Raw genomic sequence first — 23,686 nt, 5'->3', positions numbered from 1 at the left:
GTGCTAATCATAGCGTGTAGCCATGGAGCAGGACGAGTCATGGGATGCGCTAACCACGCTGAGTACGTACCTATCCAAAACGCTAGGCAAATATCTGAGGCAGCTAGTCCCTCCTGCCGCTTTGCCATGACTACATTCAATTTTAGCATGCGGTTCAATCAGAGTCTGCTTGTTGTATATAATCAATCATCACATTCTTATTACGCCTCTGGCATTTAGGGCAGTGATGAAGCTCTTCCACTCCTGTCTGTTTCTGGCAAGTCTTTCAGTCGTTCCCCAGCTGTGCCCCAGGTTTTTCAGCTCGGCTTCCACAGCTCTTTGCCATCTTGTTTTTGGGTGGCCTCGTTTTCACTTGCCTTCAGGTGTCCATCTTATTGCTACTCTGCTGATGGAACCAGTTTCCATCCGAAGCACATGGCCGATCCATTTCCAGCGCCTCCTGGCAATGGTGGTACTCGCATCCTCTTGGCTGCAGTGTGTCCATAGATCTTGGTTTGAGATTGTTCTGGGTTGTAGGGAATGAAGACAGTTTGGACATGTCATACTTTCTCATTTCTCAGCATTCTGCACTATAAAGTAGTGTTGAAAGTACACAGCTCTGATAAATCTTGAATTTGGTTTTTGTGTTGTATTTTGATGATTTCCAGACTGTATTTAAGCTCCTGAAGGTGTTCCTGGCTTTATTGATTTTTCTTCTGTATGTCCTGGCTTGTTCCAGCATCCTGGCTGATGGTGCTGCCCAAGTATGTGAATGTTTCTACATTGGTGAGAACATGATCTGTACTGGTGACGGTGAGGCAATATTAAAGGTCATGATAGCTATCTTATTGTGATTGATTTTTCAGTCCAATCTGCGGGCTGAATACACTGAGTCAAGTTGTTTTTTCTTGTATATGGTGTTGGGTATGTAGTAGGAGAGTGACATCATCTGCGAAGTCCAGGTCATCAATTAGGAATAGCTGAATCCAATTAAATGCTGCCTGAGACCTTTTAAAGCCCCTCCCCTGTTGAGAGAGAGGGAGACAAGCTGTCACTAGGCTAGTGGCATCAGTGTCTCCAGGAGGAGAGGCTCTGCTCCTTCCCAGAGGGGAAACAGACAAGCCTGAGCCCCTGCTAGGGGAAGGCCTGACACCCCCCAGGCAAACTACAGGAGGATGCCCCGCCCCAGCGAGGGGGCAGGGGAAGGCATCTCCTTTGTACTGGTGTCTAGTGAAATAGTTCCTTCTGTTTGTTGGAGGATCACCCCTTAGACCTACCCAGAAAATACAGCCCAAGAAACACAGAAGGGGGGAGACAAAGACTGTCCCAGTGCAGCAGACAGGGGTTGGTTTACCCCATATAAAATTATGTATCAACTCATGTCATGAGTCTCAAACAGAATCCACAACTGATAAACTGAAAATTCCCTGAAGGATCTGCCCTCCTTCTTAGAAATTGGCCGTCCGCTCACTACATGAGTTTTGGAAAGCTTGGCACACATGTGAAAGTCAAAATAAGACTGGATGCCTTTCTGGAAGATGTGTTTTAATCAAACACAGGTTACTGGGCTCAATGCAGGAGCAGCTGGATGAAATTCTATGGCCTGTATAATACATAGGCTTGGCAGAATTCAGTTTTTTTCTTTTTGATCATATTGAAACAGAGGCTAACAGAGGGAGTTTGCCTGGGATCTGCCTGAGAGGAGGTACGCTAAGGGCTGCATTAGGGATGCTGTGTTGGTGAGTGTCTGTTGTGGGGACAGTTTGACCGTGTGCTTGATTGGTTGTTTGAAAAGTGTGACTTGGGAGTGCTTTGTTCCAGGTGAGCCTTGAGTGGGCCTGTTATAAAAAGCCAGTCAGCTGCAAACCAGCTGAGCAGCGAACAGCAGAGAGGCTAACAGAGGGAGTTTGCTTGGGAATTCACCCGGGGAGAGCCCACTGGGGATTTCATCTTGCCAGCTTCTCTGAGTAGTCACTACAACTCCTGAGGAAACTCGTAGAAGGAAGATAATATGGATGGGGAGTGTTCAGCTGTTGTGACCTGCACTGGATGTGCCATGTTTGTCTTTCTTCCACAGGACAGAAGCAACTTTGTCTGTACAAAGTGCAAGCTGGTCTCCATATTGGAAGAGAAGGTTCAAGGTCTGGAGCAACAGGTATTGACCCTGCGTTGCGTAAGAGAAACTGACGATTTCCTGGACAGACGTCAGGATACGCTTCTATGGGCACAATGTTCTGAAGATTCAGAGCAGGCTGCGCAGCGGGGACAGGAGGACAGTGAAGAAATTTGGCAGCATGTGACCTCCAGAAGAAGAAAGGGGAGCGTCCATGTACCAGCAGCGCAGATACAGATAAACAACCATTTTCATGTTCTCTCCACAGGTACTAATGCAGAGAGTGAACTAGATGATACATCTGAGGGAAGGGAACAGAAGGAGACTCCGCCAATTGGAAGGCATGAGATGCCCTGTCCTAGAGATGGGGGTTCCACGACCACCGCTCCGAAGAGGAGGAAGTGGTTGGTGGTGGTCGGGGACTCTCTCCTCAGGGGGACTGAGTCATCTATCTGCTGCCCCGACTGGGAAAACCGAGAAGTCTGCTGCTTGCCAGGAGCTAGGATTCCCGATGTGATGGAGAGACTGCCTAGACTCATCAAGCCCTCGGATCGCTACCCCTTCCTGCTTCGCCACGTGGGCACCAATGATACTGCCAAGAATGACCTTGAGTGGATCACAGCAGACTACGTGGCTCTGGGAAGAAGGATAAAGGAGTTTGAGGCACAAGTGGTGTTCTCCCCGTGGAAGGAAAAGGCCTGGGTAGAGACCGTCGAATCATGGAAGTCAACGAATGGCTATGCAGGTGGTGTTGGAGAGAAGGCTTTGGATTCTTTGACCATGGGATGGTGTTCCAAGAAGGAGGAGTGCTATGCAGAGACGGGCTCCACCTAATGAAGAGAGGGAAGAGCATCTTCGCAAGCAGGCTGGCTAACCGAGTGAGGAGGGCTTTAAACTAGGTTCACCAGGGGAAGGAGACCAAAGCCCTGAGGTAAGTGGGATACCGGGAGGAAGCACGAGCAGGAGCGCACAAGAGGGGAGGGCTCCTGCCTCATACTGAGAAAGCAGGACGATCAGCGAGTTATCTCAAGTGCGTATACACAAATGCAAGAAGCCTGGGAAACAAGCAGGGAGAACTGGAAGTCCTGGCACAGTCAAGGAATTATGATGTGATTGGAATAACAGAGACTTGATGGGATGACTCACATGACTGGAGTACTGTCATGGATGGATATAAACTGTTCAGGAAGGACAGGCAGGGCAGAAAAAGTGGGGGAATTGCATTGTATGTAAGGGAGCAGTATGATTCCGGTATGAAACTCAGAGCTCCAGTATGAAACTGCAGAAAAACCTAAGTCTCTAGATTAAGTTTAGAAGCATGAGCAACAAGGGTGATGTCGTGGTGGGAATCTGCTATAGACCACCGGACCAGGGGGATGAGGTGGACGAGGCTTTCTTCCGGCAACTTACGGAAGTTACTAGATCGCAGGCCCTGGTTCTCATGGGAGACTTCAATCACCCGATATCTGCTGGGAGAGCAATACAGCAGTGCACAGATAATCCAGAAAGTTTTTGAAAAGTGTAGGGGACAATTTCCTGGTGCAAGTGCTGGAGGAACCAACTAGGGGCAGAGCTCTTTTTGACCTGCTGCTCACAAACCAGGAAGAATTAGTAGGGGAAGCAAAAGTGGATGGGAACCTGGGAGGCAGTGACCATGAGATGGTAAAGTTCAGGATCCTGACACAAGGAAGAAAGGAGAGCAGCAGAATTCAGACCCTGGACTTCAGAAAAGCAGACTTTGACAACCTCAGGGAACTGAGGGGCAGGATCCCCTGGGAGAATAACATGAGGGCGAAAGGAGTCCAGGAGAGTTGGCTGTATTTTAAAGAATCCTTTTTGTGGTTACAGGGACAAACCATCCCAATGTGTAGAAAGAATAGTAAATATGGCAGGTGACCAGCTTGGCTTAACAGTGAAATCCTTGCTGATCTTAAACACAAAAAAGAAGCTTACAAGAAGTGGAAGATTGGACAAATGACCAGGGAAGAGTGAAATCAGGAAGGCCAAGTAACACCTGGAGTTGCAGCTAGCAAGAGATGTTATGAGTAACAAGAAGGGTTTCTTCAGGTATGTTAGCAACAAGAAGAAAGTCAAGGAAAATGTGGGCCCCTTACTGAATGAGGGAGGCAACCTAGTGACAGAGGATGTGGAAAAAGCTAATGTACTCAATGCTTTTTTTTGCCTCTGTCTTCACGAACAAGGTCAGCTCCCGGACTACTGCACTGGGCAGCACAGCATGGGGAGGAGGTGACCAGCCCTCTGTGGAGAAAGAAGTGGTTTGGGAATATTTAGAAAACCTGGATGAGCACAAGTCCATGGGGCCGGATACACTGCATCCGAGAGTGCTAAAGGAGTTGGCGGATGTGACTGCAGAGCCATTGGCCATTATCTTTGAAAACTCATGGCGATCGGGAGAAGTCCCGGATGACTGGAAAAAGGCTAATGTAGTGCCCATCTTTAAAAAAGGGAAGAAGGAGGATCCTGGGAACTACAGGCCAGTGAGCCTCACCTCAGTCCCTGAAAAAATCATGGAGCAGGTCCTCAAGGAATTAATTCTGAAGCACTTAGAGGAGAAGAAAGTGATCAGGAACAGTCAGCATGGATTCACCAAGGGCAAGTCATGCCTGACTAATCTAATTGCCTTCTATGACAAGATAACTGGATCTGTGGATGAGGGGAAAGCAGTGGATGTGTTGTTCCTTGCCTTTAGCAAAGCTTTTGACACGGTCTCCCACAGTATTCTTGCCAGCAAGTTAAAGAAGTATGGGCTGGATGAGTGGACTATAAGGTGCATAGAAAGCTGGCTAGATTGTTAGGCTCAACAGGTCGTGATCAATGGCTCCATGTCTAGCTGGATATGAGTCAACAGTGTGCCGTTGTTGCCAAGAAGGGTAATGGCATTTTGGAATGTATAAGAAGGGGCATTGCCAGCAGATCGAGGGACGCGATCGTTCCCCTCTATTCAACGTTGGCGAGGCCTCATCTGGGGTACTGTGTCCAGTTTTGGCCCCACACTACAAGAAGGATTTGGAAAAATTGGAAAACATCCAGCGGAGGGCAACAAAAATGATTAGGGGACTGGAACACATGACTTATGAGGAGAGGCTGAAGGAACTGGGATTGTTTAGTCTGCGGAAGAGAAGAATGAGGGGGGATTTGATAGCTGCTTTCAACTACCTGAAAGGGGTTTCCAAAGAGGATGGATCTAGACTGTTCTCAGTGGTAGCAGATGACAGAACAAGGAGTAATGGTCTCAAGTTGCAGTGGGGGAGGTTAGGTTGGATATTAGGAAAAACTTTTTCACTAGGAGGATGGTGAAACACTGGAATGGGTTCCCTAGGGAGATGGTGGAATCTCCTTCCTTAGTTTTTAAGTCAAGCTTGACAAAGCCCTGACTGGGATGATTTAGTTGGGGATTGGTCTTACTTTGAGCATGGGGTTGGACTAGATGACCTCCTGAGGTCCCTTCCAACCCTGATATTCTATGATTCTATGATAGCAGATATCAATATTTATTTTTAACCATTTTAAAATATAGAGATTTAAATTTTCAGTTGCAAAAAAAATCTGGATTTTAAGTATTTTTTTGATTTTCATCTATTTATATTTTCAGCTGTGAGAAATGTATGAGTCGTAAGCTGATGAGAAGGTGAGACTCACTATTGAATGACAGTAGACATCAAGATTCAAAAACTTAAAGCTTTATAACTGTTAAAACATGAATTGTCAATGTATGCAAAGGAAATATCTTAAAAATAAACTCTAAGAAGTTCGTAAGCAATGTTTTTCTTACTTTGCCTGTCTGAAAATTTTCAGTTTTTATTGAGGGAAATGTATTTGGTTGGTTTCAGTGCGTGGGGCGAAACTGACATTTGTCGACATTTACACAGGAGGTCAGATGAAATGATCAGAGTGGTCCATTGTGGCCTTGGACATAGTGAATCTATGAACAGAAAATTGTATCTCATATGGGGCGATCTGGGTGCAGCGGAATGGAGCCAGGGCTACACAATTGCATACTCCTTCCCCCAGGAAAAGGTAGAGAAGCAGGACTGGAGATTGGCAGAGTCCTGCCTCCATTCCCCTACTCAAAAGTCACTGTAGCTGATGTTAAGGACAGGGAGTTATTTAGTGCCGGTAATTTCCAGCTGTAAAGGCCTGATGCAGACCCACTAAAGTCAATGAGAATCCTTCTGGAATTGTAAGAAGAATTGGATTAGACCCTGTATCACTATGCCCTGGGAAGATGAAGGGAGCAAAGGAAGAGGTGTGATTCAGAACCCTATTTCTGAGGCACAACGCCTCCCAGGGTTAGCACACGGTTACTGCAGATCCTTTCAGGGTTGTGCCTAAATAAAAACCTAACTCATTGTCCTCAAAGGCACTACTGGAGGGGTGAGCGACTCCCCCACATGAGCAGGCTGATCAGAATCTGGGCCCAAGTGTCTTGCTGCTTTTATCTACCTCTGCTTCTAAAGGCGATGAGTGTTTATGCAAAGTCTGTGGGGAACTTCCTGTTTAAAAAGCCAACCTCTTTTCCCCTCTAGAATAACCACATTGAAACGACAAAGCTGCCACCTGCTTTTCCAGCTCAGAATATCAGTGCTTGGTTTGGTTGCAGAGAATAATAAATATGAGGCATATTTTAATTTATCTTTGCTTGATGGCAGCTTATCCAGGTAAAATGAGAACATGGGAAATTCACAGGATGCTAGGATAATGGTAATAAATCTGCTGTTCCAATATTCATTATATGCCTTCCCTATAGGTGTTCAATCAGAGGTTCAGCTGGTCCAATCTGCGGAAGAAATGAAGAAGCCCAGAGAGTCTGTGAAAATATCCTGTAAAACCTCCGGCTTCACTCTCACCAACTACTATATGCATTGGATCAGGCAGACTCCTGGGAAAGGACTGGTTTGGGTTGGAGAGATTGACCCTGAAGATGGTGCTACTAGCTATGCCAACTCCATGAAAAACAAAGTCACCATCTCGACAGATAATTCTATCAGTACCATGTATCTTGCTAGACTCACTTATGAGTCTAGCAAGCTGCAAGCAAACGTAGGACTTGTGTCTACGCTCATCCCCCAATTAAAAACAAATAAGCAAATAAAAATTGTGACTGAGCAATGTAATGGGGGCCACCAGAAAGGTTTCAGTAGCTTCCTCACTGTAACACTGGCGATTTCACTGAAAAATACACCTGAGTTACCAACATAAAGAGAGTTCCCTTGATGAATAGGGCCAGCACAAGGTCTATGAAATACTTAATCCTTTGAGGTAGATGGACCTGTTCCACTTTGTGTGAATAATCAAATATTCATTGGGACAGAGAGAAAAAGACTGACTCTATAGTCTGCTGGTTTTGGCAGTCACCTGGAATTTGGGAACTCCAGCTTCAAGTCCCTGATCTGAATTAAGATCTTCCATATTGCAGTTAAGTACCCTAATCACCAGGCTACTGGCTATTCTGTAAGAACATTAGAACATACGAATGACCATATGGGTCAGACCAAAGGTCCCTCTAACCCAGTACAACAGCGGCCAATCCCAGGTGCCCTAGAGGGAATGAACAAAATAGGTGATCATCAAGTGATCCATCCCCTGTCACCCACTCCCAGCCTCTGGGAAACAGAGGCTAGGGACACCATCCCTGCCCATCTTGGCTAATAGCCATTGATGGACCTATCCTCCATGAATTTATCTAGTTCTTTTTTGAACTCTGTTATAGTCTTGGCCTTCACAACATCCTCTGGCAAGGAGTTCCACAGGTTGACTGTGTGTTGTGTGAAGAAATACTTCCTTTTGTTTGTTTTACACCTGCTGCCTATTAATTTCATTGGATAACCCCTAGTTCTTGTGTTATGAGAAGGAGTAAAAAGCACTTCTTTATTTACTTTCTCCACACCAGTCATGATTTTATAGACCTCAGTCATATCCCTCCTTAGTTGTTTCTTTTCCAAGCTGAAAAGTGTGGGCTTGCTTTCAGAAATTCCAGCCTGGACATGCACTGAATCTATTTGACTGCACTCCTAAAGGTCATGGGGATGAGTCTTGTTTGATCTCATAGTGAAAGGCCACGTCTGGTTTACCTATCTACAAAAGGGTACATCATCCATTCAGTTAGAGCATTCAAAGGCAGGTCAACATGATGCTGGCCCCATCACTCCCCTGTGTACTGTTAGCTATGAAACTGATGTGCCTTACCTGAGTGAGCCCGATGAGCCATTGGCTTGGGAGAACTTCTGATGTCAGAAACCTTCCCAGGAACGTTTCATTGGAACAAATGTGTTTTCACAGAATGTTTTGGTTTTGATGAATTGGCATTCCCCAATAAAAAAAAATGTTTAATTGAAAAATTCCCGACCAACTCTAATGTTTATCCCATTCTAATGGTTAGTCAACCTAAGACGATAACAGCTCTCAGGTAAGGCAGTAGCAAAAGCTCAGGCTTTTAGCGTTGTGGGTTCAACTCCTGCTGATGACTGTGATACACAGGCCTTGTGCTGCCCCTCTGATCTGTAGAGTTCTTTGTCTCACTTAAATCCTCAGCACTGGCTGCGTAGGGGGATACATTGGTTTGATTTATATTTGCTGGCCCTCTGCAGAGCGAGTGAATCTTATTCTGGTATTTATAACTTGTGTGTCTCCTGGTCACCTCATGTAGGCTGGGCTTTTCAAAGCAGCCTAAGAGATTTATGCACACTAATCCATTTGAATTAATTCCCTTAGGCTTAATTAATTAATTCCCTTAGGCTTCTTTGAAAATTCCATTCCTAACAACTAGGGGTTTTTTTTTCCACCAGAGAAAAGCAACCAGGCTTCAGGAAACCCATTGTTTTGCTCACCGCATTCCAGAGGCCGCCTTCACCTTGTTCCTTATCGTGTAAATCAAAGGGCTCAGCAAGGGGGTGAAGACGGTATTTAGCACTGACACCACCTTGTAGAGACTGAACGAGGAATGCACACTGGGCCTTAGGTACATAAACATAACAGCCCTGTAGAGTATCAAGACTACAGTCAGCTGGGAAGCACAGGTAGAAAATACCTTCTGGCGCCCTGTTGTGGAGGGGATGTGGAGGATGATGGCTATTATACAGATGTAGGATACCATGGTGAACATCAAGGAACTGAGAATAACTGTGATCGCAGCCAGGAAACCTAGCAACTCAGTGAGGCGGGTATCAGTGCAGGCTATTTTTAAGATCAGCCCAATGTCACAGCAGAAATAGTTCATAATGTTGGAGTCGCATGTGGGCAGCTGGAAGACCAGAATAATTTGGAATAATATAGCCATGAAGCCCCTGAACCAAGCCCCTACGGATACCTGGAGGCAGACCCTGCTGGTCATGATTGTGGCATATAGCAAGGGTTTACATATGGCCAAATAGCAGTCGAAGGACATCACAGCCAGGATGAAGCCCATGAAGAAATGGAAGAAAGCCTGAACGAGGCAGCAGTACATGCAAATTTTTGTCTCGACTTCTACAAAGGTCTCTAGCATTTTGGGCACCATGGTGGTGGTGTACCAGATCTCCAGGAATTAGAGGTTGCTCAGGAAAAAGTACATAGGGGTGTGCATCTTGTGACTGGCCCTCATGATGATCACAATAAGCATTTCCTATGATGGTCAGGATATACATGAGTAAAATGACCAAGAAGAACACAATGTGAAAACTGTGACCAACAGGGAAGCCCCCGGAGAATGAACTCATTCACTGTTGTAGTATTCTTCTTGCACATCAGGTCTCTGTTTCCTTCCTCCCTTGAGTCATGACTCACAGGAACAGCAAAAGACGCAGTCATTTGGAGGTAGGGGTTCAGTTCAGTGGTGGTTCCAAAGAATCAGGGAGGGTCAGGGGAGGCAAAAATTTATTTGGACCAAATCTGAACCTTTTTGGAATTAGTGGAGAATTAAAGGTTTCAGAGTAGCAGCCGTGTTAGTCTGTATTCGCAAAAAGAAAAGGAGTACTTGTGGCACCTTAGAGACTAACAAATTTATTAGAGCATAAGCTTTCGTGAGCTACAGCTCACTTCATCGGATGCATTTGGTGGAAACCAAATGCATCCGATGAAGTGAGCTGTAGCTCACGAAAGCTTATGCTCTAATAAATTTGTTAGTCTCTAAGGTGCCACAAGGACTCCTTTTCTTTTTGGATAATTAAAAAAGTAGTCAAAAATTCCTGTTTGGATCAAAGAAAGTATTTTGTTAGATGCAAAACATTTTGGGTGAGATTCACAACAGCTAAAAAAGGTGTTCCTGTGAACAACGTTGTGTCCGGGATAAATTCAGTCTTGAGCCCCATCCTGAACCCTTTGATTTACACGATAAGAAACAAGGAGGTGAAGGTGGCCTTCTGGAATGCAGTGAGTGAGGAGGATGGAAGGGAGGGAGAGGGTTCCCTGAAGCCTGACTGCTTTTGTCTGGTGAAAAACACCTAGGGGTGTTCTTAATATTTCCAGTTGAAGCTTTTCCAATTTGTATATCAAATTAAACAGACATTGGTGCAGGGACTTGAACTTAAGTCCATAACATCCTAAGTGCTCACCTAACCACAAAAGGTGTGTCATAAATATAAAGGGGAGGGTAACCACCTTTCTGTTTACAGCGCTATAAAATCCTTCCTGGCCAGAGGCAAAGTCCTTTTACCTGTAAAGGGTTAAGAAGCTCAGGTAACCTGGCTGGCACCTGACCCAAAATGACCAATGAGGGAACAAGATACTTTCAAATCTGGAGTGGGGTGGGGGAAGGCATTTGTCTGTCTATGTGATACCTTTGCCGGGAACAGATCAAGGATGAAAGCCCCCCAGCTCCTGTAAAGTTAGGTAAGTAATCTAGCTAGAAAATGTGTTAGGTTTTCTTTGTTTTGGCTTGTGAAATTCGCTGTGCTGGAGGACATGTGTATTCCTGTTTTTGTGTCTTTTTGTAACTTAAGGTTTTGCCTAGAGGGATTCTCTATGTTTTGAATCTGATTACCTGTAAGATTATCTTCCATTCTGATCTTACAGAGTTGTTCTCTTATCTTTTTTTGTTCTTCTAATAAAGTTCTGTTTTTTAAGAATCTGATTGGGTTTTTTGGGTCTTAAAAATCCAAGGCTGGTCTCTGCTCATCTTGTTTATTCTCAAGCCTCCCAAGAAAAGGGGGTGTAAGGGCTGGGGGGGGGGTATTTGGGGGAAATAAGAACTCCAAATGGTCCTTTCCCTGATTGTTTGTTAAATCACTTGGTGGTGGCAGCGTATAACCAATCCAAGGGCAAAGACTTTGTGCCTTGGGGAAGTTTTAACCTAAACTGTATCTAGTAATTCCTCCATTCAGCCCACAATTTATGATTAAGTAGAGGATATCTTGAAGAAAGAACTTTAAATTCAATGTAAAGACTTCATGTAATAGAATATATACCACATCCCTATGTAAACTATCCCAATAGTTAATAATTCTCACCTTTAAAAATGTGCACCTAACTTCCTGTTTGAATTTGTCTATCTTCAGTTTCTGCTAAGCTAAAAAGTCATCAACTGTAAGAAATCTCTTCCCCATGTAGGCGATTGAACCCATGATCAAGTCATCTCTGAACCTTTTCTTCAATAAGCTAAATAGATTGAATTTCACTGCTATATTCTATAGTTCACCTTGCTAAATTCTTCTCTTATACCCCTTTGCTCCCATCGTGACATCAGAAATGCGGTAGCTGAAGACTGATTTAAACAAACCTTACAGTGATTGACTCAAGGTCCTAGCTTAAAAAAAGAGACATTTAAGGGATGATTTGGTTACAGTCTGAAGCACCTATTTTGGGAGTAAATGGGCTCATCCACCTAGCAGGGACAGGTATAACAAGACCCATTGGATGAAGGTAGAAGCTAGAGGAATTTGAGACTGGAAATACAGTGTAAATTTTTAAGACTGAAGATAATTAACAGTTGGAAGAACTTACTGAGGGTTGTGGTGGAATCTGCTCTAGGAATTTTTACTGGGAAGTTCCATGGCCTGTATCATACAGAAGGACAGACCAGATAATCACATTTGTACTTTCTGGCCTTCTAAGCTATGAATTTATGAACTATGGAACAAAGCATAGGAATAGCCATGCCATGCTCTCATATCTTTACCTTTCAAGACTGGCCGAGCAATGGATGCTCTCATTCAGAAATGAAACAGAAATACGACTCCCTTTCTCTGAGTTTCTCTCTATCTCTGTTGCTCTCTCAGCATCTCTCCTTTTCTGTGCATCTGAAGAAAAGTCTTTGCTTTCACCCACTCTATAAATAAGGTTTTGAGAGTGCTATGATTTCATCTGAAGACTCACAACACCAATGGGAAATTACCAGAGGCAAGAAATCTCCTAGGACAACGTGAGATGCATGCTCAAACTGAACACAAAAATGGTCATCTTTAAGGCTAAGTTTTTCAAAAAGCTTAAAGGAGTGAGGTGCAGAGCACCCATGATTTTTCCATGGGATTTAGGTGCTCAAATCTCTTAGGAATCGTTGAAATCCTACCATAAACAGATAAGGCAGAACTGGATGATTCATTCAGCTTTTTTGAGTTTCACATATTTTGATTTTTTTTTCAATTATAGTTTCCATCAAAGTTTGGATTGATGCTGTGGAAGGAAATGGAAAATATCACTCTTAACCACTCATAAAGTTCTTTACCCCTTTTGCAAACCTTTCTATTCATCATGTTCTAAAATAAAGATTGTAGGTGGAATGGCAAGGTGGTGTTTGTTTGAGAGTGTAACTGTGTGCGTAAAGACTCTTTCAATCAGCTAGCACTTTAAAATGAAAAATAGTTTCATGTTGAACCAAAAATTAGTGAAAAAAGGTTTGGTGAAGGCAAAATATAAAAATAGTAGGGCTTACTTTTGGTTCAAGGACAAAATTGAAACGTACAGTTTTTAACTGTGACTGTTAAAATATTTTGTATTTTTTTTAATAAGAGTAAAGGATATTTTGAAACAAATTGTTGCTTTGCACTCAAAACCTGAAAGATTTCATGTGGAAAATGCTTTTGATTTTTTCCAAAAAATATTGGCTAATACACTTCAATGAAACCAACATGAATTTTCAAAACTTGTAAGTTTGTTCTCCATGTTCATAGAAGAAGGACAAGAAGTAATGGGCTTAATCTGCAGTGAGGGAGATTTAGGTTAGATATTAGGAAAAAATTCTGACTGCAAGTGTAGTTCAGCATGAAAATAGGTTTCTGAAGGAAGGTTGTGGAATCCCCATCATTAGAGGTTTCATAACTGGTTGGACAAATATCCAAGTGGGATGGTCTGTTCCTTTGTGCCACAGCACAGGCAGCTGGGTTATATGACTTCTGATGTTCCTTCAAGCCCCACATGTCTTGGTTTTTATTAACATGAGGGTGAAATGCTAGGTTGTGATGTGCTGCAAAAAACAGATTTCAGGGCCTAGAATGGGGTACTTCCCTCTCTGAATCAGCACTGGCCCCAGTACCCATGAACATCACTAAGGGGGAAAGTTTTTTTTTTCTCTCTCAATACTTATGACTAGAGGTGAAATAGAAAAGTATTATAAAAATTAGTGTCTGAAATGCTTAGACAATCTGGTTCCATGGCAATGGGGGAGGGGAGAGAGAGAATCTGGTAGGAAATCTAGAATTACATTTCATGGTTTCAAAATGTGTTTTCCTTCTGCATCAGAATGAAACAGTGACTCTGTTCAAGGGTAGTATTCATCAGTTCTAGAGAGAGATTTGCTCTTCCCCAAGAGCCCAATGGTTAGGATCATGTCCTGGTACATGAGAGATGCGGGTTCCAATCACTATTTGGCCTGATTTGAAGTGGGAGTTGAACTGGAGTCTTCCACAGCCCATGCATGTCCCTGACCAGCAGGATCTGCAGTTGAAGAATCTGTCAATTTCTTCCATACCCAAGAAACCTCTGTTTCCTGACTAACATTCTACATCCACTGAGAGAAGTGATGAAAGACTGAAATCTGACCTGGATAGGAGACTAGTGAATGTTTTCCTCTACAGATTGGAATACTGGATCGGTGAGCAAGACTTGGACTTAGGAAACCTGACTGCAAACCCTAGCTCAGCTATAGACTTTTTTCAGACCTTGGGCAATTTGTTACATCTATCCTTTGCCTCAGTTCTCTATCTGTGTGAAAACATATGGACAATGCTTTTCTATGCCCTCAGGGTGTTGTGAAGGGCTCAGAAACTATAGCGATGCAGACAACATTAGAGCCTGACATAGATATGGTACCCGAGTCCTGAAGGAAGCTCGCTCTGCTACTATCAATGATGTGTTTGTGCTATGATGTGCATTGATCTCAATTGTCAGACAGCTTAGCACTTTGAAGAAAGATTTAATTATTCTAATTATTTCCATGAAAAACGGAATGCACTGATCATTTATTTAGAGAGCATACAGATGGAGAAAGAATCATTACACATAATTGGGCTAAACATTAGCAGATTGACTTATGCCCATTCATTATCTTTTGGTTGCTTTGATTGTGTCTATCCAGAAGCATGTCATAGTTTGGGGAACAACTTTGCTGAGCTCTGACTAAAGGCTTCTCTCAGGGCGAGCCTCATGGTCTTGTTTCTGAGGCTGTAGATGAAGGGGTTGAGGAAAGGGTACAGTACAGTGTTCAGCAGAGCCACCCCTTTGTTAAGATTCAAAGAGGAATTGCCTGAATGAAGGGTGTACAAAACAATGCAGCTTCCATAGACAACTGCTAAAGCTGTGACATGAGAGGCACGGGTTGCAAAACCTTTCTATCTGCCTGTGGCCGTTGAGAGTCGCAGAATAGAGAAGAAGATGGTTATATAAGACAACATGGTTAAACATAATGAACTCAGGACTCCACTTGAGATCAAAAAAAAGGACATGACCAGGAGAGGCAGAACTCTGTTGCACCTAAAGCGAAATAGAAGAAGGCCTGGGCCATGCAGCCGTCGAATGAAATGGTTTTGCTGACTGATAGAAGGTTCAGTATCAGCTTAGGGCTCGTGACTTGGGTAAAACAGATTTCCAAGAAGGACAAATTGGCGATGAAAAAGTACATGGGAGAGTGGAGTCGGCGATCCACCCACACTATGAAAATGATGACCATGGTGCCCGTTACTGTAATCAGGTAGTTGAGGAGAAGAACCAGGAAAAGGAAAATTTTCAGTTTCTCACCAAGGCCTGAAAATCCCACTGGGATGAACACAGACACAGCCGTTTCATTCCTTTCCTCCATGTCCAATGTCAGCCTTGGCTGTAGAAAAAGTAACAGTGAAAATAATAGCATGCCATTTTCACAGGTTCTTGGATATTACAACTAGGTGGAAGCTTGTAATCTTCTGACTCTGTCCCTAGCATATGACATAGGATTTTACCTAATAACTCTTCCATTAATCTCCTAACTTGTTGCCACTACCTGCTTCTTCCTGGGAACACCCTTTTTCAACACCAGCGTCCCAGATTTAGTACCAAAGCCCTTTTACACCTTACTGTTCCTCTCCTGACCCTTGCAGGTAAATAAAGGATGTGTTTTTTTCATAATTCTATTTCAAGTTCCCTGCAGGTCATTTCAAATCCCACTGACAAACTGTGTCTCTGAGTTCTGTGTTTGAAAAACCGGTAATCTTGTATTTAACCTGATCAAACAGAAATCTAGACATAGAATTCAGTCACCTTCTACTTTCACACCACTAGTGAAGCCAGATTTTATCAGCGTCTGGCAGCGATTCCCTTCTTGGTCAGGGTCCAGCTCCCTGAATAATTTCTTTGATCCAGCTTCCCCTGTCTTCTGGAGACAACTGATGACCCTTTTAAATAAACAAAAAAAAAAAATCCAAGCCAGGCACCCAGGAGCCCAAGCCTCTGAGTCTGAGCATGCAGCAATTTAGATTCTTTTGGAGATTTTTTTTTTTACAACATACTCATCACAGTGGTCTCTTCTGGCCCTGGAATCTATGGTCACCTAGTCTGACCTCCTGTATAACTTCAGCCATTGAACTTCTTTTGAATGCCTTTTAAATTAGAGCCCATCTATTAGAAAAACACCTAATCTTGATTTAAAAATGACCAGCATTGGAAAATCGAACACCACACTTTTTCAGAAGGTTAATTCCCCTCACTGTTCAAAAATGAGCACCTCAATTCCACTCTGAATTTTCCTAGCTTTGACTTCCAGTCATCTGTCCTTGTTATACCTTTCTCTGCTACACGGAAATATTTGTTCTCCATGTAGGCACTTACAGACTGGGATCAAGTCACCCTTTAAGTTTCTCTCTGTGAAGCTGAGAATATTGTGCTCCTTAAGTGTAACACTCTAAGGAATGCTTTCCAAATCTTTGATCATTCTTGTGGCTCATCTCTGAACCTTTTCTACAATAATCTAAACAGACTGAACTTCACTACTATATTCTATTGCTCCACCATTACAGCTTCCTTTCGAAAATTTCCCTTGGACCCCTTTTCTACAGCAGTGACATAACCAATGCAGTAGCTAAAAAGCCAGTTGAAAAAGCCCTATGGACTCAAAGAGTTGAATCAATGTAGCTTAAGAAAGAGAAGTATAAAGGGTGACTTGGTTAGAATCTAACGTACGAATTTGGGAAGCAAGTGGGCTCTTCCATCCGGCAGAGAGACGCATAACATAAATCATTGGATGGAAGTTGAACAAGATACATTCACTCTGGAAATAAGGTGGACATTTTTAAGAGAGAGGATAATTAACAACTGGAAAAACTTGCCAAGGGTTATGGTGGAGTCTCCATCACTGACAATTTTTAAATCAAGATTGAATGTGTTTATCTAAAATCTGCTCTAGGGAATTTTATCAGGAATTTCTATGGCCTATGTTCTAAAGGAGACCAGCCTAGATGATCACAATGTTCTCTTCTAGCCTTTTAATCTATGAATTTACGAACCATGGGACAAGCATAGGAATAGCCATACCATAGTTTCATATCTTTACCTTTCCAGACTGGCTGAGCAATGGATGCTGTCATTTAGAAAAGCAAAAGAAAACACCTCTCTCTCTTTCTCTGAAAATCTCTTTCTATGTCTCTGTTGCTCTCTTAGAATCTCTCCTTCTCTGTGCAGCTGGAGAAAGTCTTTGCCTTCATCCACTCTATACATAAGGTTTTGAAAGTGCGATGTTTTCATCTGAGGTCTTGCAACAACAGTGGGAAATTACCAGGGGCAAGCAATCTCCTAGGACAACCTGACATGAGTGATCAAATTGAACACAAAAATGGTCATCTTTAACTCTAAGATTTTTAAGAAGACTAGGACAGTTAGATGCAGATCGCCTATGATCTTTCCATAGGATTTAGGTGCTCACATCCCTTAGGGAACTCTGAAAATCATATTATAAACTGTTAAGGCAGAACTGGGTGATGAATTCAGCTTTTTGGAATTTCCCAGCTTTTCATTTTTTTCATGATTATTTCCATCAAAGTTTGGAATCATGCTGTGAAAGGAAAGTGAAAAATATTACTCTTAAACATGCGTGAAGTTCTTTGCCCTTTTTGAAAATCTTTCTATTGATCATGTTCTAAAATAAACTGAGTGTAGGTGGAATGACAAAGTAGTGTTTATTTGGAAATGTAATTGTGTGAATAATGACTTTTTCAGACAGCTGGCAATTGAAAAAAAAATAAAAGAAAATGTTTCAATTTGAAACTAATGAATAAACAGTTCGGTGAATACAAAAGACAAAAAACCCACACATTTATTTTGGGTGAAATGATAAAATTGAAATATTTAACTTTTAATATTGACCCTATTAAAATGTTTTCTATTTTTTTAAAACAAAAGAAAAGGGAATTTTGAAAGGAAAAAGGTTGTCTTGCACTGAAAAACAAACATTTCATGTGGAAAATGCTGCAATAAAACCTTTTGTTTGTTTGTTTGTTTTTTTTTTTTAAACTACATGGCTATTATACTTCACTGAAACCAACATGAATTTGCAAAACCTATACATGTTGCTAAATCACCATTTTAGACCAAAAAGAGTTTCAGCCACAAAAATCATCCACTTCTATTTATGAGCATCTGTATATGTGTTACATAATTTCCAACGTGACTCTCTTGGTATTGAGATGGGCCAGAATGACATACACTTTAGCAAGTCAAATGGAAAGTTAGAATATTGTTCTAATAGAGGACTGCTAACAGTATTATTTTAAGGAGTACTTGTGGCACCTTAGAGACTAACAAATTTATTAGAGCATAAGCTTTCGTGAGCTACAGCTCACTTCATCGGATGCATTTGGTGGAAAAAACAGAGGAGAGATTTATATACACACACAGAGAACATGAAACAGTGGGTTTATCATACACACTGTAAGGAGAGTGATCACCTGCGCATCTACCAATGTGATATATGCCATCATGTGCCAGCAATGCCCCTCTGCCATGTACATTGGCCAAACTGGACAGTCTCTACGTAAAAGAACGAATGGACACAAATCAGACGTCAAGAATTATAACATTCAAAAACCAGTTGGAGAACACTTCAATCTCTCTGGTCACTCGATTACAGACCTAAGAGTGGCTATCCTTCAACAAAAAAGCTTCAAAAACAGACTCCAGCGAGAGACTGCTGAATTGGAATTAATTTGCAAACTGGATACAATTAACTTAGGCTTGAATAGAGACTGGGAATGGATGAGTCATTACACAAAGTAAAACTATTTCCCCATGTTATTTCTCCCCCCCACCCCACCCCCCACTGTTCCTCAGATGTTCTTGTTAACTGCTGGAAATGGCCTACCTTGCTTGTCACCATGAAAGGTTTTCCTCCTCCCCCCCCCCGCTGCTGGTGATGGCTTATCTTAAATGATCATTCTCCTTACAGTGTGTATGATAAACCCATTGTTTCATGTTCTCTGTGTGTGTATATAAATCTCCCCTCTGTTTTTTCCACCAAATGCATCCGATGAAGTGAGCTGTAGCTCACGAAAGCTTATGCTCTAATAAATTTGTTAGTCTCTAAGATGCCACAAGGACTCCTTTTCTTTTTGCGAATACAGACTAACAAGGCTGCTACTATGAAACCAGTATTATTTTAGAGGCCAAAAACAGAGAATAGATTTTCATCCAAACATACACAAAAAGACTAAGGAAGTTAGGTGCAGTCTCCCAGAGTACTGGAAAAGGGCAACTATAATATTTCTGTAAAAAAGGGAATGAAGCAAACCCATAGAATTATAGACCAGTCAGCCTAACTTCGATGCATACACTGAGATGACACTAGTGTAAAAAGAAATAACCAACAAGATTTATCAAGAACAAATCTTGTCAAAGCAACTTAATTTCCTTCTCTGACAGGTTAGTGGTCCTGTAGATATAGGAGAAGCAGTAGACAGGAAATCTCTAGATTGCAGTAAGGCTTTTGACACAGCCCCACATGACATTATCATAAGCAAACTAAGGAAATTGGGTTGAGATGAAATTATTATAAGATACGTGCAGAAGTGGTTGAATAACCTTATACAAAAAAGAGTAGTTATCAATGATTCACTGACAAACTGGGAGGGAGTATCTAGGGAGTCCTGAAGGGGTCAGCTCTGGGGCTGGTACAGTTAATTAATTTCACTGATTTGTATAATGGAGTAGAAAGTGTGTCTATAAAATTTGCAGATGACACCAAGCTTTGATGTTTTGCAAGTACTTTGGAGGACAGGATTAGAATTCAAAATGACTTTGACAAATGAGAAGATTGGTCTGAATTCAACAAGATGAAATTCAATGAAGACTAGTGCAAAGTACTTCCTTTAGGAAGGAAAAATCAAATGCACAACTACAAAATGGGGAATAACTGGCTAGGGGATAGAAGTGCTAAAAAGTATCTGGGGCTAATAGTGAATCACAAACCGGATATGAGTCAATAATGTGATGCACTTGCTAAAAAGGATATCATCATTCTAGGGTGTAATAATGGGAATGTTATATCTAAGAAATGGGAGGTAATTGTCCCACTCTACTTGCACTGGTGAGGCCTCAGCTGGAATACTGTGTCCAGTTCTGGCCACCACATGTTAGGAGAGAGGTGGATAAAATAGAAAGAGTCCAGGGGAGAGCAACAAAAGTGATAAAAGGTTAAGAAATCCTAACCGTTGAGGGGAGACATGTTAAAATGGGTATGCTTGGTCTTGAGAAAAGAAGAGTGGGGTGCACCTTATAACAGTCTTCCAATCTGTTAAGGGCTGTTATGAAAAGGACCATGATGAATTCTTCTCTATGTCTCCTAAAGGTAGGACAAGAAGTAATGGGCTTAATTTTCAGAAAGGGTGATACAGGTTAGATATTAGGAAAAACATTTCAATTACAATGTTAGTTAGATTCTAGAATTGGCTTCCAAGGGTGGGTCTGGAATCCCTGTCATTGGAGGTTTTAAAGAACAGTTGGACCAACACCTGTGACGGATGGCCTAGGTTTATGTGGCTCTGCCTCAGCGCAGGGAGCTGGACTAGACGACCTCTCAAGGTTCCTTCCAGACCTACATTTCTAGGATTCTAGAAGTGTCAGGGGATAGTTTTAGGTTGTGCTGTGCTGTAAAGAACAGGGAGGAGGACTCAGGACAGGTTGCTTCCCTCTTCGATTCAGCACAGATCCCAATCCCAAGAACATCACTATGGGGCAATTTGCTTTAGGCATCTGTGTGCTGCACTCAGTAGAGGATATTATTTTCTGTCAGTGAATTCTGACCCCCATGCCTAGGGTGATTCTAGGAGGCAGTGGGGGCTGAAGAGGGACATTTCCCCCCAAACAAGAAAGAAGGATTTCCACAAGATTCAGCCGCCAAAATGTGTCCTGTAGGAGTGAGGGAAGAACATTTAATTTTAAGCAGCAAAACCAAGCCAATGCCTAAGGTGTTTTTATTTCAGTGCTTCCTTTCTGGGGATTAATCATTTGTGTTCTATCTTTCAAGTGTAAATGTGAAAATATGTTTTTCTCACAGAATTTATTACTACGGGTGAATCAGAAAAACAATGTAAAATTTTGAGTCTTAAATGTTTAGTTAATCTGGTACAATGGCAATGAAAAGGTGGGAGGGGAGATGATGGGAAATGTGTTCTCATTCTGCATCAGAATAAAACCTAGACATTTGGACATGAATTATGAAAGAGTTTCTCTGTTCAGGGTAGTGTTATTAGTCAATTCTAGAGACAAACCAGCTCTGACCCTAGAGGCCTATGGTTTGGATAATGTCTTGGAACATGGGAGATGCAGATTCCAAACACTATATGGCCTGATTTGAAGCTGGGGGTTGATCTGGTGTCTTTCACATCCCAGCCATGTCTGCTAACCAGCAGGAACTGCAGCTGAAGAATCTCTCTCTGGCAGTTCATTCTGTATCTGAGAAACCTCCATCATGTGACTAACCTTCTATAGCTATTGATGGAAATGATGGTCTGAAATCTGACATTAGAGATATGAGGCTACTGAATATTTCTCCATACGTCCTGTGGTCTTAGTCCATTGGATCTTTGAGCAATACTTGGACTCAGGAAACTTGACTTTAAATCCTAGCACAGCCACAGATTTCTTGTCTGACCTTGGGCAATTCATTTATTCTAACCATTGGCTAAGTTCCCTATCAATAAAAATTAATGATAATGTTTTCTTACCATGCAAGGGCACTGTGAAGTCCTCAGAAACCATAGTCATGAAGAGAAAAAAGTGCCTAACTGATATTTGGTACCCAAGTCCTACTGAAAGTGGTGTGGCCTGAAGGAAACTTGGTCTGCTACTATCAGTGCAGTGTTTGTTCTGTGAATAACTGCACATTGATCTCAAGTGGGAAACAGTTCAGCACTTTAAAGGAAGGTTTAATTATTCTAATTATTTTCTTGAATAATAGAATTGACTGAACATTTATTTATAGAAAATACATGTGAAGGAAGGAGTATTACACAAAATTGGACTTCAGATTAGTGGATCGATTCATGCCCTTCCATTATCTTTCTGTTGCTTTTCTTGTATCTATTTGGAAGCATGTCACAGATCGGGGAGCAACTTTTCAGTATCCAACCGAAACGTTTCACCTAAACTCAGGACGAGTTTCACAGTCTTGTTTCTGAGGCTGTAGATAAAGGGGTTGAGGAAAGGGTACAGAACAGTGTTCAGCAGAGCCACCCCTTTGTTGACATCCAAGGAAAAACTTCCTGAAGGCCTGGCATCCAACACAATGCAGCTTCCATAGGCAATTGCCAAAGGTGTGAGATGGGAGCCACAGGTAGCAAAAGCTTTCTGTCTGCCTGTGGCCATTGGGATTCGGAGAATAGAAAATAAGATACTCACATATGACAACATTGTTAGGCCTAAGGAGCTCAGCACTAAAGTTGAGATCAAAATAGAATCAACCCTTCTAACCTCACTGGTGTCAGAGCAGGACAGTAGGAAAAGGGGTGTGTTGTCACAGAAGAAATGGTTGATCACATTTGGCCCACAGAAACTCAACTTCGAAAACAGGAGCATCCGTAAACTCATAACCATAAAACCTCCCACCCACGTACCAAGAACTAACTGGATGCAGAATCTCTGCTCCATGATGATGGCATATTGTAAAGGGTGGCAGATGGCAACATAGCAATCAAAGGACATGACCACGAGGAAGGCTAACTCTGTACCACCCAAGGCGAAATAGAAGGAGGACTGGGCAATGCAGCCATGGAATGAAATGGTTAGGCTGATTGAGAGAAAGTTCAGCATCAGCTTAGGGCTAGTGACCGAGGTGAACCACGTTTCCAGGAAGGACAAATTGGCGATGAAAAAGTACATGGGAGAGTGGAGTCGGGGATTCACCCACACTATGAAAATGATGACCACATTCCTTGTTATTGTGATCAGGTTGATGAAGAGAAGAACCAGGAAGAGGAAAATCTTCAGTTTCTCACCAAGACTGGAAAATCCCACTAGGATGAACAGACATCAGACACAGCTATTTTGTTTCTTTCCTCCATCTCCAATGTCAGCCTTGGCTGTGGAAAGAGTTACAGTGAAAATAAATTTCAGAGTGGTAGCCGTGCTAATCTGTATCAGCAAAACCAACGAGGAGTCCTTGTGGCACATTAGAGACTAACAAATCTATTTGGGCATAAACTTTCATGGGCTATAACCCACTTCATCAGATGCATCTGACAAAGTGGCTTATAGCCCATGAAAGCTTATGCCCAAATAGACAGTGAAAATAAGAGCATGCCATTTTCACAGATTCATACATTTTAAATTCAGATGAGACCCTTTTGATTTTTTAGTCAGATTTCTTGACTAACAGACATCATAGCATTTAACCTTGAAATTCCTCCATTAATCCTCTCACTTGTTATGAGCTGCCCTCCCTGATTCAACACTGGTGTCTCAGGTTTGGTACTACTGGCCTTATACTCCTTTGATATTGCTCTTCAGACACTTGCCGGTAAATATTCAATGATCCTGGCTGTTTGCCTTCCTCTATTTCAAGGACCTTACAGGTCTCTTCCAAGCCTATTGATACTACTCCTCTGATTTCTGGGTTTGAAAAACCATTATACTTTTATTCAACCAGGCTAAACATAAACATAAATATAGCATTCAGTGACCCTTCCACTTCCTTCATCTCTAGGGAGA

General features: G+C 42.2%; 1 protein-coding gene and 1 pseudogene across 1 annotated transcript; both read right to left on the bottom strand.

Moving 5' to 3' along the window:
- Positions 1 to 8,407: 8,407 nt before the first annotated feature.
- On the bottom strand, positions 8,408 to 9,993 carry LOC119841697 (annotated as a pseudogene).
- An 11,687-nt stretch (positions 9,994 to 21,680) lies between these two features.
- On the bottom strand, positions 21,681 to 23,040 carry LOC119841696 (olfactory receptor 6F1-like). Its single transcript, XM_038369221.2, is given in 2 exon segments — positions 21,681 to 23,005; positions 23,008 to 23,040. Coding segments are annotated over 2 exon segments (963 nt in total). The 3' UTR covers positions 21,681 to 22,075.
- Positions 23,041 to 23,686: the final 646 nt, after the last annotated feature.

This window comes from Dermochelys coriacea, chromosome 13 (genome assembly GCF_009764565.3).
Source record: "Dermochelys coriacea isolate rDerCor1 chromosome 13, rDerCor1.pri.v4, whole genome shotgun sequence".
Lineage (NCBI taxonomy): Eukaryota > Metazoa > Chordata > Testudines > Dermochelyidae > Dermochelys > Dermochelys coriacea.
Note: the sequence above shows the minus strand (reverse complement) of the source record. Positions and strands in the feature narration are given on the sequence as shown.